Source organism: Argentina silus, assembly GCF_951799395.1.
Source record: "Argentina silus genome assembly, chromosome: 5".
NCBI classification, from domain to species: Eukaryota; Metazoa; Chordata; class Actinopteri; order Argentiniformes; family Argentinidae; genus Argentina; species Argentina silus.
Genome location: NC_139659.1, coordinates 12,576,627 through 12,589,126, shown reverse-complemented (window position 1 = coordinate 12,589,126; position 12,500 = coordinate 12,576,627). Strand labels below are relative to the sequence as shown.

Genomic DNA, 12,500 nt, shown 5'->3' with positions numbered 1-12,500 from the left:
ACCTCCTCCCCCTCTACGTTCTCCCTCTCCACCTCCTCCCCTTCTAACTTCTCCCTCTCTACCCCCCCTCCCCTCTCACCCGGCCATGCTGCCTCCGATCTGGGAGCTGCAGCGCGTCTCTCTGACCCCAGCCTCTCTCTAATCCCCCCGCCCCTCCCCCCATCTCTCACCCGGCCACGCTGCCGCTGGCGCTGCTCTCGGCGATCTGGGAGCTGGCGATCCAGCGCGTCTCTCCCACCACGGTGCGGGCGTGCGGCAGGCGGCCCACGTCCTTCACCGTCATCATCAGGTGACGTGACGACTTGAGCACGCGCACCGCCTCGTCGTGGGGGATGCCCAGGAAGCTCCGCCCGTTCACCTCCAGGATCTGGTCGCCCACCTGCGGGGCGAGGGAGGGGGCACACAGAGGGAGGGGGCGCGGGACTGAGTCGGGTAGTGCAGGGTTGCCCAGTGCAGGCTGGGTAGTTTACACACACACACACACACAGGTCCAAAGGGGTTCAAAGGTCAACACAGTGAGGGGTCAGAGAGGTGCAGTAACAGACAAGAGTGGTAGAGACATGAGTGGGTGTTAGATGGTTAACGGATCAGAACCAGGGGGAGGGTGATGCTGTGTGGAGGAACAGGGTCAGAGACTGTCTCCTGCTGTTGCTGTGGGAGGAAGGATCCCCCCCCCCCCTCTCTCTCTCCCTCTCCCTCTCTCTCTCTCTGGATCTTATTCTCAACTCTGATCTCCAAGTGTTGTCTGATAGGACTTGGTTCTGTTGTCTGATAGGATTTGGTTCTGTTGGCTGATAGGACTTGGTTCTGTTGTCTGATAGGACTTGGTTCTGTTGGCTGATAGGACTTGGTTCTGTTGGCTGATAGGACTTGGTTCTGTTGGCTGATAGGACTTGGTTTTGTTGGCTGATAGGACTTGGTTTTGTTGGCTGATAGGACTTGGTTCTGTTGTCTGATAGGACTTGGTTCTGTTGTCTGATAGGACTTGGTTCTGTTGTCTGATAGGACTTGGTTCTGTTGTCTGATAGGACTTGGTTCTGCTGTCTGATAGGACTTGGTTCTGTTGTCTGATAGGACTTGGTTCTGTTGTCTGCGTAGGCGTGTGCTGTGTGAATGTGTGGTGTGGGAGGGAGAGACACAGCACATTAAAGAGCTACAGCTGCTCTCCACAGACAGACAGAGTGGCCTTTCAGGGACGGCCACCGCTAACGCTAACCTTCCCTGAGGTGGTGGAGAGAGTTAGGTGCAACAAGACCAGTTTGTTTTTCTACTTTGCTTTCTGTAACAGTTTGATTTCAGTTCTGTTTAGCTCCAGAACTTGACCCTTGACTACCCTGTCAAGTGCTGTGTCCAAATTCATTCTCAGGAGTTGTGATTGTGTACAGTAATTGACAGATTGTGTAGTGAAGTTCTCTGACACGCAGTTTCTGTACCGTATGTCGTTGTTCGGGGTAACTCGTCAACACAATGCACATTATCAGAGTTGTCTGACATTGCTCTGGTTAGCACTTCGACTTCAATTTAGTCCGACATCCAAACAATTTGTCCACATGTCAGCATTTATTACATGTCTTGTTATATTCTCACGTCACGGTGCTCAGCCCACAAACCCCGACTCTCACCAACAGTGAGTTTAATCGAGCGTTAACTGTCAACATGACATTTGGTACGTTCATTGTCTAACGTTAACACTGAAGCCTCTTGACTGAAGCCCCTGGCAAACGGTTCTGGAGAGGCTGGTCTCGGACCGACAGGTTCTGACACAGCTTCTACCTCCAAGCCGTAAGATTTATAACCTTATTCCCTCAACAGCACTATCTGCTGCTCACCTGCACTAGAGACAATTTGCACTCACCTCAGCGCACACACACACACACACACACACACACACACACACACGCGCGCACACACACACACACACACACACACACACACACACACACACACACACACACACACACACACACACACACACACACACACACACACATACTCACTCATCATCATTGCTGCTACAGTATATTTATAATATTTATCTGTATATATTCCACCATATTGCTACATTTATATTGACTGACTTATTACTATGGATTGTATTTAGTACTTTACTACCGTATCAGTACTTTAGGGTGGCTATTGTGTTTAGTTATGATTCTCTTTATTCCCATCATTATATTTACCCTGCACTGTTGAGACGTTACACCTGTGTCCTGTAAATGGAAATATAATCCTGTGCACAAGATAAATAAACGTTGATTTGATTTGATTTGATGCGGTACATTAACTCTCACCTGCGTGCTGCACCTCCTGCTGCTGTCATCAACTTGGTACGGAACGCAACACTCTCCCTCTCCGCCTCCCTCGCTCCCTCCCTCCCTCCCTCCCTCCCTCTATAACCATCCCCCTCTCCCTCCCTCTCTCCCTCCCCTTCTCCCTTCCCTCTCATTAAAATTCCATTTGGGAGCTCTGAGAAGCCGAGTCCCTGTCCTGACGAGTACATCCATCCCAGATCAATTCCTGCGGCAGACGGCCGTGGCCAGCCCGCCAGGGAGCATGCTGGGTAATTACGCAGCAGCCAATGATAATGATATTTACAAACGAGAAGCTAATCGATGTAGAGATCAATAATAATAAGTCTCTGATTTCTGGGAAGAGAACTCGGGGGGATGGGGGGGGGGGGCGGCGGTGAGTACAGCAACAATGAGTTGATGGCGATGACACGCAGGCCTTTGTTTTCCTCGAAGCAGCTTTCAGTCTCTCATGCCGGCATTGATTCCTTCTCACCCACACTCTAGGTGACACTGTACAGACGCCTCCGGGAGCCAGCAACAGCTTCTCCTGACTGGAACAACTAAAGGGGCGAGAAGTAGTAAACTTGTTTGTCTTCTCCAAAGGCATTTTAGCGACTGGAATTCTATCGAGTTTAAAACTCACTTTGGTGGAACTTTGGTGGAATTTAAACACTTGGGGCAAGTGGTCCTCTGTGGCTCAGTTGGTAGAGCATGGCGCTAACAACGCTTAGGTTGTGGGTTTGATTCCTGCTGGGACCATATATACTGAAATGTATGCACTCACTGCAATGTAAGTCGCTTTGGATAAAAGCGTCAGCTAAATGGCATATATTACTTGGTCAATGCAAATATGACGGATGTGAGTCACTGTCATTAGGACAGTTGTTTATTCGTTATGACGTTTGTGTTTCTGTATGGAACTGTTGTACTGTATGTTTGTCCATAGTTTGTTCAACGTTGCAACGTCTGTGCATGGAAGTTGTTCTGTCAGAAACTTTGTTCCCCTGCTGCTGTTGAAACAGGTCTCTTTTGAAAAAGAGATTTTATCTCAATGAGGCTGACCTGTATAAACTAACATTTTTTAAGAAGTGGGGGTGATTCGGAATCGGAGACACTGAGACTCCAAGCGTCACCGTTAGGGTTACCTTGAGGATGTCCTTTTGGCATAATGGTAGAGGCTTGTGTCTTCCCCGTGGGAGACCACGTCTCTGCCCTGCGCTGTAGGATCTCGGTGTTAGAGATGCCTATGCATCAGGTGACGTGAGCTGAACAGATAGGCTATTTCATTCCCTTTGAAGTGTCTCTTATGCTACAAGTATCTGTTTGATCTGGGCGGCCATCTTGAATCCCATTGACATTAAGGTGGGCCAGTGAAGCATGGTGTAAGGGAGGATGTAATGGAATAGTGATATACTGTAGGGTGTAAGCTGAACTGGAAAGGGGGGGGGGAAGAGGGATGAAAATGATGACACTCCCAAACCAGTGATCCCTATAGTCACCGTCTCTCTCTTCCCATCTCCTCACTGTCTCTCTTCCTGTGTTTTTTGTGCTTTTCCCACCATGTTGCTACAGTATCATTGTTGTGTCTCTACTCGACCTATCCATTCTCTCTTTCTCCCTCTCCTGTGGTCTCCCTTTCCGTCTCTGTCTTTTTCACACTCATTTGCGCCTCCTCCATCTCTTTGTCTCTCTTGCTCTCCCTCACCCCCCCCCCCCTCTCTCTCTCTCTCTCTCCCTCACCCTCTCTCTCTCTCCTTCCCCCTCGCTCTCTCTCTCTCACCCTCTCTCCCTCACCCACTCTCCCTCTCTCTCTCTCTCTCTCTCTCTCTCTCTCAACCTCCCCCCCTCTCCCTCTCTCACCCTCCCTCTCTCTCTCTCTCTTCACCTCCCCCCCCCCTCTCTCTCTCTCTCCCTCTACCTCTCTCAAAGAAGAGAGGGAGAGCGTGACCGTGACAGAGACGCGTTTGGCATTTGGCCGCCCACCTCTGTTCCCTACGCTCTGGCACCTCTGACATTTCCCTCTCTTCTTCTCCTCCTACCTTCTCTCCTCCGTGAAGGGAAGAGAGGAGAACAGGGGGAGAGATTAGATATCGACTGGTCGCCTGCCCTCCTGTCCGACTGAACTACGCCGTTTTCTTTCTCGAAAATGTTTGATGGTAGAGGATGCAGCAGGGGTTTTGGGTGGTGGGGAGGGAGGGGAGGGATGGGGGGGGTGGGGAGGGATGGGAGGGATGGGGGGGTGGGGAGGGAGGGGAGGGATGGGGAGGGAGGGGAGGGATGGGGGGATGCCTGGAGCATGCCAAACACCTGATGAAAGACAGCGGAGAGTTCAAACTCTCACTGGATGGTGGATGGTTCAACTTTAATCAGGCTCTCGTTTTCTTTATGTCTCTCTCTCTCTCTCTCTCTCCCCCCCCCCTCTCTCTCTCTCTCTCTCCCCCCCCCTCTCTCTCTCTCTTTCATTCTCTCTGAGCATTCTATTTTGACAGCTTCACTCCCTTCACTCCCTTCACCCCCCCACCCCCCCCCACCCCACTTTACTGCGACAATCCTGTCTCTCATAGGAAATCCATTGGGCACATATAGTTAGCTCTCTCTAGTTATGTATACTGTGTATATATGTATATATACACAGTATATATTCTGTAGGATTGTATATGTTCTGTATGATCGTTAAGATACCCAAAGTGCATCTTAACGATCCTACAGAATCATTCATTGAATCTTCTCCCAGAGCTGCATTGACGTGATGTAAGTGCATAATATGGTGATACTCCCCCCAAATGGCAAGCCCAAGTATCCACGCACCAGGCTATAGATCACCGTGCGCTGAGCTAGACAACATATATTTAGACCCACCGGGAGGAATTCATTGGATTGTGTCGAGCAAGTCAAAAATACATCCAGCATTTAGGTTGATGGATTTCAAACGAGACACACACCAGAAGCAGAATGAGAGCAATGAAACGCCTGTGTGACTGAACTGACTGACAGCCATATTTGGGATTTGTGTGAGCGGGGAGCTTTCTCTTCCAGATGCTGTTGTGCGCTAATGATATCCCTGTTGTCTGTGGCTGTTTGTCTATGCTATCAAAGTACCATAAGTTCCCTAGGAAATGCAACATTCAGGCAAACAAGGCCCTGTGTGTGTGTGTGTGTGTGTGTGTGTGTGTGTGTGTGTGTGTGTGTGTGTGTGTGTGTGTGTGTGTGTGTGTGTGTGTGTGTGCAAAGTAGCATTAGGATTCACCATATGGGAACCAGAATCATTTACAGACACACCATCCCCGAGTCTAAGTGTTGCGACATGGTCGTACCTCACCGCGGGTGAAGTAGGTGGAGCTGGTTTTTAGCGAAAACGTGCGTTCTTGTGTTAATAGTCCCTTGCGGTCTTGCGCTCTGAAGTCCTCCGTATTTAAGTCGACACTAGGGGGCGCTACAACGGCGAGATCAGCCTAGGCTACTTGGTAAAGAGCGTGCTTGGCTCAGGACAGTTGAGGATGTCATATGACACTTTGTTATCTCGATTTTTTTTATCTTCTCAGTGTATAAAATGTACCGCATGCAATACAGCACACCAATATAACACAATATAACACTGACTGACAGATACATGTCTACTGTGGCCCTCAGAGTCCAATACACAGAGAGGAGGGGGACTCATTCAGGGATGTTTTCTCTCTTTCACTTATTCCTCTGAGAACATCTCAAGGTCCTTCTCCATATTAAGCTTATTGGACACAGTGGATTGACTGGCGCTGACACTCAATATCCCTGGTAAGCATCTTGACAGGACACACCACAGAGGGGAAAAAAAGACCACAGAGTGAAGCGCAATGGACCATTAAGGAGAACGGTTGAGGTTGAACATGCAATTGAAATTCTCTCTGGCCAGGCAGTTTTAGCAAATGTTGGCAGGCTGAATCAATCAAAAGACGACTGAGTCTACAATACATGATTACACAAATCACTGCAGTATTATAATTACACTTCATCGCCACGAAATCCCATTACCAGCGTTCAGATCGGTCATGAGGGCGATTCTATTACATTCTTACAGGGGTCTGCTTTTTAAAAATGTTAAAGGACAGTGCAGATGGGCTAAACATCTTCCGCTTCATAGTTCGGACCTTAAAAAACCACAATACTCCCTCAAATCCTGTCATGTTCAAGCTTATTTTTCTAACTGTGCTGATTCTCACAACACTGTAAAACAAACAGCCAATACCTGAGTCCCTCTACACCGCTTGATTGAGAGAGCGGTCACTGGCCTATTTCAGGCTGTGTGTATACTGTACTATAATGATCAGTATTTGACTTGATCGGCCCACGAGGCGGTTCCAGAGTGTGGGCTATCAGTTCCCCATCTCAGCAGAACAGAACAGATGGGTCTGTCTTACTGCCTGGTTCCCAAGCGGGTCTCCTGATGAACACAGCATTGTCTATCCCCACTGGTCCTAGAGCCCTAAAGCAGGTGTGTGTGTGTGTGTGTGTGTGTGTGTGTGTGTGTGTGTGTGTGTGTGTGTGTGTGTGTGTGTGTGTGTGTGTGTGTGTGTGTGACGGCAGCAGCCACAGCAATAGTGGTTATTTACTCCTGAGTGTTCCCTGGTGGGGCTGAAATGAGGAAGGCCAGGTGCCTGCCTGGAAGCCCACGTGGCTGGCTTTGATCTACAGGACAGGCCTCTAGGCAGCAATGAGCCGTCTCTATTGTACAGACCACAGGAGTGTGCTTTTACATTGAATGCAATGTACCGCTACATGGAATTCCAACCTTATTATTTTTATTCCACGCTAGCAACAAAAAGGTTTGGAAATAGGCTTCTTGTGCTCCGATCAGACATATACATTAGTGGTATTTATCCATTATGAGGCCCGAGGCACTCACATAGATCCTCCATTCTCCAGGTAACACAATGGGGATTCTACAGAACTTGCCTGTTTAACTATGTTAGTGTGTGTGCATGTGTGTGAGTGTGCGTGTTTAGGAATATACAATAAAGTGTGTGTGTGTGTGTGTGTGTGTGTGTCTGTGTGTGTGTCTGTGTGCATTATTGTGTATGTTTTTATGCATGTTGTATGTGTGGGTGTGTGTGTGTGTGTGTGTGTGTGTGTGTGTGTGTCTGTGTGTGTGTGCGTGCGTCTGTGTGTGTGTGTGTGTGTGTGTGTGTGTGTGTGTGCATGCATCTGTGTGTGTGTGTGTGTGTGTGTGTGTGTGTGTGTGTGTCTGTGTGTTTCTGCGTAACAACAGTGCTCTCAGCTCACCAGCCTATCGGGATCAGTAAAGCAACCGCCTCAGGTCACAGGAGGAATCCACCCGTCTAACAGAACAGAGAGGAATCTTAATCTGACTCAGACAAAAGCAACTTCCCTTTCTAAAGACAGACACAGAGCTGCTGCAGAGACCAACACAAAACACAATGTTAGTCAAAGAACCCTACACACCTCATACCACCTGATTCTAAGGCATGTAAAGAGACAGCAGCAGAATCAGACCATTAAACTTAACTCATTTAGTGCCGAGGGTGAATAAAGTCGCCCAAATTGTCAACATTCTAGAGTGCCAAGGGAGTCTTTATTCACAGAAAATTAAGAAATGTTGATAATTCATTTTAGTCAAAGTATTGTTGCTAGGTAAATACCAAATAAAACCCTTGGCACTCTATGTGGTGAGTGTTCCGGAATTTCTTTGGCAGCCGGTGAGTTAAAGTAATCGTATTGAGCAGTAACGTGAACCACACATACATTGTGAATCAGTGTTCCTCAAAACAGCACAGACGCATATTCACCCTGATGTAGAGAACCAGGCCCAGACGACCCAGAGCACAACAAATGACACCTTTTCTACGGATGAATCATGCAGAACAGATGCTCACCGTGAAGCCATTTGACGAGGCGCGGGTCTTCCAACTCTTACAGAGTGCTAACTGAGAGCCGGGCTGAACACACACTGATTCGTTTTTTCGCCGGTTCAGCACAACGCTCCATTATCACGACGGATGGAATATCTTCCAACACCCAAATTGAAATTGTGTTCCTTAATCCATCTAAATGTAAAACGCTCTGCGTACAAGAGGAGAGAGAAATACAGTGCCCAAAAAATAAATAAATAGCAGCAGAGTTGGAACCATTTACTTTGTAGACTGGTGCTTTATCGAAGTGGTGATTCATCAAGACGCTCCATCTGTGAGTCGTCAACATGCTACAAAAACAACAAACAAACAGCAACAATATCACACACGTGTGGTTTCGTGTGGGAAGGACATGTCTGATCTATTCTCCATTTTGTTGCCAACCTCACCCAGACACAGCGGCTACTTTTCGGAGTGACCTTTAAACCAGACAATCAATTCAATCAATTCAATTTGCGCTCTGTTCCAGTGAAACATGTGTGGTGAACAGGGCCATTCAGCAGCAGCCTCCCCCGCCTCGTAGAGAGCTGCCTCAGAGCAGACCTCATAGAGAGCTGCCTCAGAGCAGACCTCATAGAGAGCTGTCTCAGAGCAGACCTCATAGAGAGCTGTCTCAGAGCAGACCTCATAGAGAGCTGTCTCAGAGCAGACCTCATATAGAGCTGTCTCAGAGCAGACCTCATAGAGAGAGCTGCCTCAGAGCAGACCTCGTAGAGAGCTGCCTCAGAGCAGACCCCCCCCCCCCCCCTCAGTGCCCCCTCAACAAGCTCATTCGCTGCAATAAGAGCCCCCCCCTACTCCAAACCCTCTCCTCCTGTTCCTCTCCTCCTCCCTTTGGTAGTAGCCCCCCCCGGCCCCCAAAAAACAGTTACCAGAGCTTTCTTTACAACAGTGCTTTTACAGGGCCTCACTCCAGGGAGTGGAGGAGGAGAGGAGGAGAGGAGGAGAGGAGAGAGAAAGGAACCATTAGAGGAGCGTTTTCCCAACCCTGTGGTTCATTCCCCTCAGTGGAGAATGACGCCGGCGTGGCGGGTGTTGGTTTTAGAGCCCTGCAGGGGGGATTGAAGCCATCCATCATCACAATGCTAGATGAATACTGCACCTCCACACACACCCACACACACACACACACACACACACACACACACAGAAAACCACACACACACAGAAAACCACACACACCCACACACACCCACACACACCCACACACACACACACACACACACACACACACACACACACACACACACACACACACACACAGACATCAAATCCTGGGTTAATGACACCACAGTTAGCAGGCCTTTCATTTCGCGCGAAATGAATCACAGCCTCTGTAATAGACGGTGATAGGACAGCTTCCTCCCCGCCGCGCTCCCTGATAGAGATGGGTCTTTAGTGTGGCGTTTGGGCCTCATTACATTTCCTCCCCGGTGGCGTGGCTGCTGTCCTGTCTACCATGTGACGTGCCTCTCTCTGGCTAGTTTATTACTACAAAGGAAAGTTCACAGAACCTTGGCTGCATTTTTACAGTCCTCTCTCCAAATTCACCGTCAGCAAATCTATTCTCTTCTTTGTTTGCGGGAAGGGAAAAACGTTGTGTAGGAAAGACCGTGTACGTGCATCGCTGCCAGAGTGGACTGCATTGTTCGTGAGGCACTCAGTATTCCTGTAACAATCGTAGAGACGGGTTATTAATGGACCTCCTCCAGCGAGAATTACAGCGCTATAATCAACATGTCATCCGCTCGCTGTGGGACACCCACGGAAGGGACCCGGGAGGTGACGCGTTCAGGGGCGCGAGACGCATCCCAACTAGGATTCCGAGACGGAGCGTCGAAAAAGAAAGACACCGTCTTCCTCTCTGCTCAGACAACAGTGGTAGTTTGTTTATCGCACAACACACAATAATACACTCTGCAGGCGCTTCATTGAAAAAGGGTCTGTGTGCGTCGCTGAGAGGTTTCTCTTCCCCCCGTAAGCATCGCTGCTGTACTGCCCTCATTATAGGCTGCAAGGATCATTGACCGGCCCTTCCCTGCCCTGCCCTGCCTTGCCCTGCCCTGCCCTGCCCTGCCTTTCCCTGCCCTGCCCTGCCGTGCCCTGCCCTGCCCTGCCCTGCCCTGCCCTGGATGGATGAGATGTTTTTACTGTATGGTGCATCAGGGGAGGCTAGTGGAGGTAGAAATTGGAGGACAAGGCTCATTGTAATGCATGAGGGAGGGAATGAGGAATGGTATCAAACACTTGTGGTTTTATGTGCGTACGTGTGTGTGTGTATGTGTGTGTGTGTGTGTGTGTGTGTGTGTGTGTGTGTGTGTGTGTGTGTGTGTGTGTGTGTGTGTGTGTGTGTGTGTGTGGGATGGGGGGGGGGGGATTAGAGGGGCTGAGAGCCGGGTGGTCCGACACTTCGACTGATGGGGTGTGGGATGGGATGAAGATGATGACGGGCATGAGGAAGAGCAGTAGCTGTGTTGAGGGAGGTCGAGACCGGGCCAATGAACTGAACCAGTTCTACAACAGGTTCAACCACCCAGCTGCGGTGGCCTACCCCACCCCCTCTCCAGGAGCTGTCTCTGTCTCTGTCGGCGTGCAGGGCCATTCTACACCTCTCCCCCATCTCACACAGCCCCCCATCTCCCAACACCCCCCATCATCAAAGGTGTCACCGACCTCAATCACCAGCCATCAGCCACTGTCTACTGGAGCGCCCAGGGACAAAGAGCCACCCCACCACCCACCCCCCCCTCCCTCCCAGCCCCTCCCCCCTACAATCACGGCAGACCAGGTGCGATCGGGACTAAAGCGACTTAACCCCAGGAAGGCAGCGGGTCCAGACAAAGTGTGTCCCAGACTGCTCAAGACCTGCGCTGCCGAACTGGGAGAGCCGCTGAGGTATTTATTTGACCTGAGTCTACGTCTTGGCAGGGCCCCAACACTGTGGAAGACATCATGTCTTATCCCTGTCCCAAAAAAGCCACACGCAAAAGAACTCAATGACTTCAGGCCTGTCGCACTCACCTCACACATTATGAAAACAATGGAGAGACTGCTTCTACATACACTCAGACCCCAGGTTAGCCATGCACTGGATCCACTACAGTTTGCATACCAGGAGAAGGTTGGAGTAGACGATGCCATCACATATCTACTGCACAGGACGCATTCTCACCTGGACAAAGGGAAAAGCGCTGTGAGAATCATGTTCTTTGATTTTTCCAGTGCTTTCAACACCATCCAACCCCTCAGATTGGGAGACAAGCTCCTGCAGATGGGTGTGGACGCCCACCTGGTATCCTGGATCACTGACTACCTGACAGGGCGGCCACAGTTTGTCAGACTGAAGGACTGCCTCTCGGACACTGTAGTATGCAACACCGGAGCACCACAGGGAACTGTGCTCTCTCCTGTCCTGTTCACCCTGTACACGTCTGACTTCTGCTACAACAAAGAGTCATGCCACATGCAGAAGTTTTCGGACGATACGGCAATTGTGGGGTGTATCAGAGATGGGCAGGAGGGGGAGTACAGGAGCCTGGTGGAGGACTTTGTGCAATGGTGCAAACTCAACCACCTACAACTCAACACTACTAAGACCAAGGAGATGGTGGTGGATTTCCGTAGGTCTAAGCCCGCTCTGCTACCAGTCTCCATTGAGGGAGTCAATGTGGAGGTGGTCAGCACATATAAGTATCTGGGGGTCCACCTGGACAATAAACTGGACTGGTCAGCCAACACTGATGCGATTTACAAGAAGGGACAGAGCCGGCTGTACTTCCTGAGGAGGCTGCGGTCCTTCAATGTCTGCAGCAAACTCCTAGGGATGTTTTACCAGTCTGTGGTCGCCAGCGTTCTCTTCTATGCAGTGGTGTGCTGGGGAGGAAGCACTAAGAAGAGGGATGCCGGGCGACTGGACAGGCTGGTAAGGAAAGCTGGCTCTGTTGTGGGAGCTGAACTGGAGAGCATCACTTCAGTACTGGAAAAAAGAACTCTGAGCAAACTGCTCACCATCATGGACAATGAAGGTCACCCACTGTACCACACCATCATCCAGCAGAAGAGCTTGATCAGCTGGAGGTTACGAGCACTGACAAGCAAAACTGACAGACTTACTAAATCATTTGTCCCCAGAGCCATACAACTCTACAATAAGTCAATCAAGGGCAAAGAGATGGACTTCTCTGCATAACCTCCACCCTCTGTATCATATCACTATCATGTATCATGTCACTGTTTCACCTCATTATCTACAATGTTTACTAGCTATGCTAGGTCTCATACACAGCTCCTACCTCCCTCCACC

General features: G+C 49.8%; 1 protein-coding gene across 1 annotated transcript in view; it reads right to left on the bottom strand.

The window, feature by feature from the left end:
- whrna (whirlin a) overlaps window positions 1-12,500 on the bottom strand; it is a gene marked incomplete at both ends in the record, with an annotated part of 73,815 nt that overhangs the window by 22,042 nt on the left and 39,273 nt on the right. Inside the window, 1 exon segment of the mRNA XM_083669755.1 lies at window positions 171-379. Within this exon segment, the coding sequence (XP_083525881.1) occupies window positions 171-379 (209 nt within the window).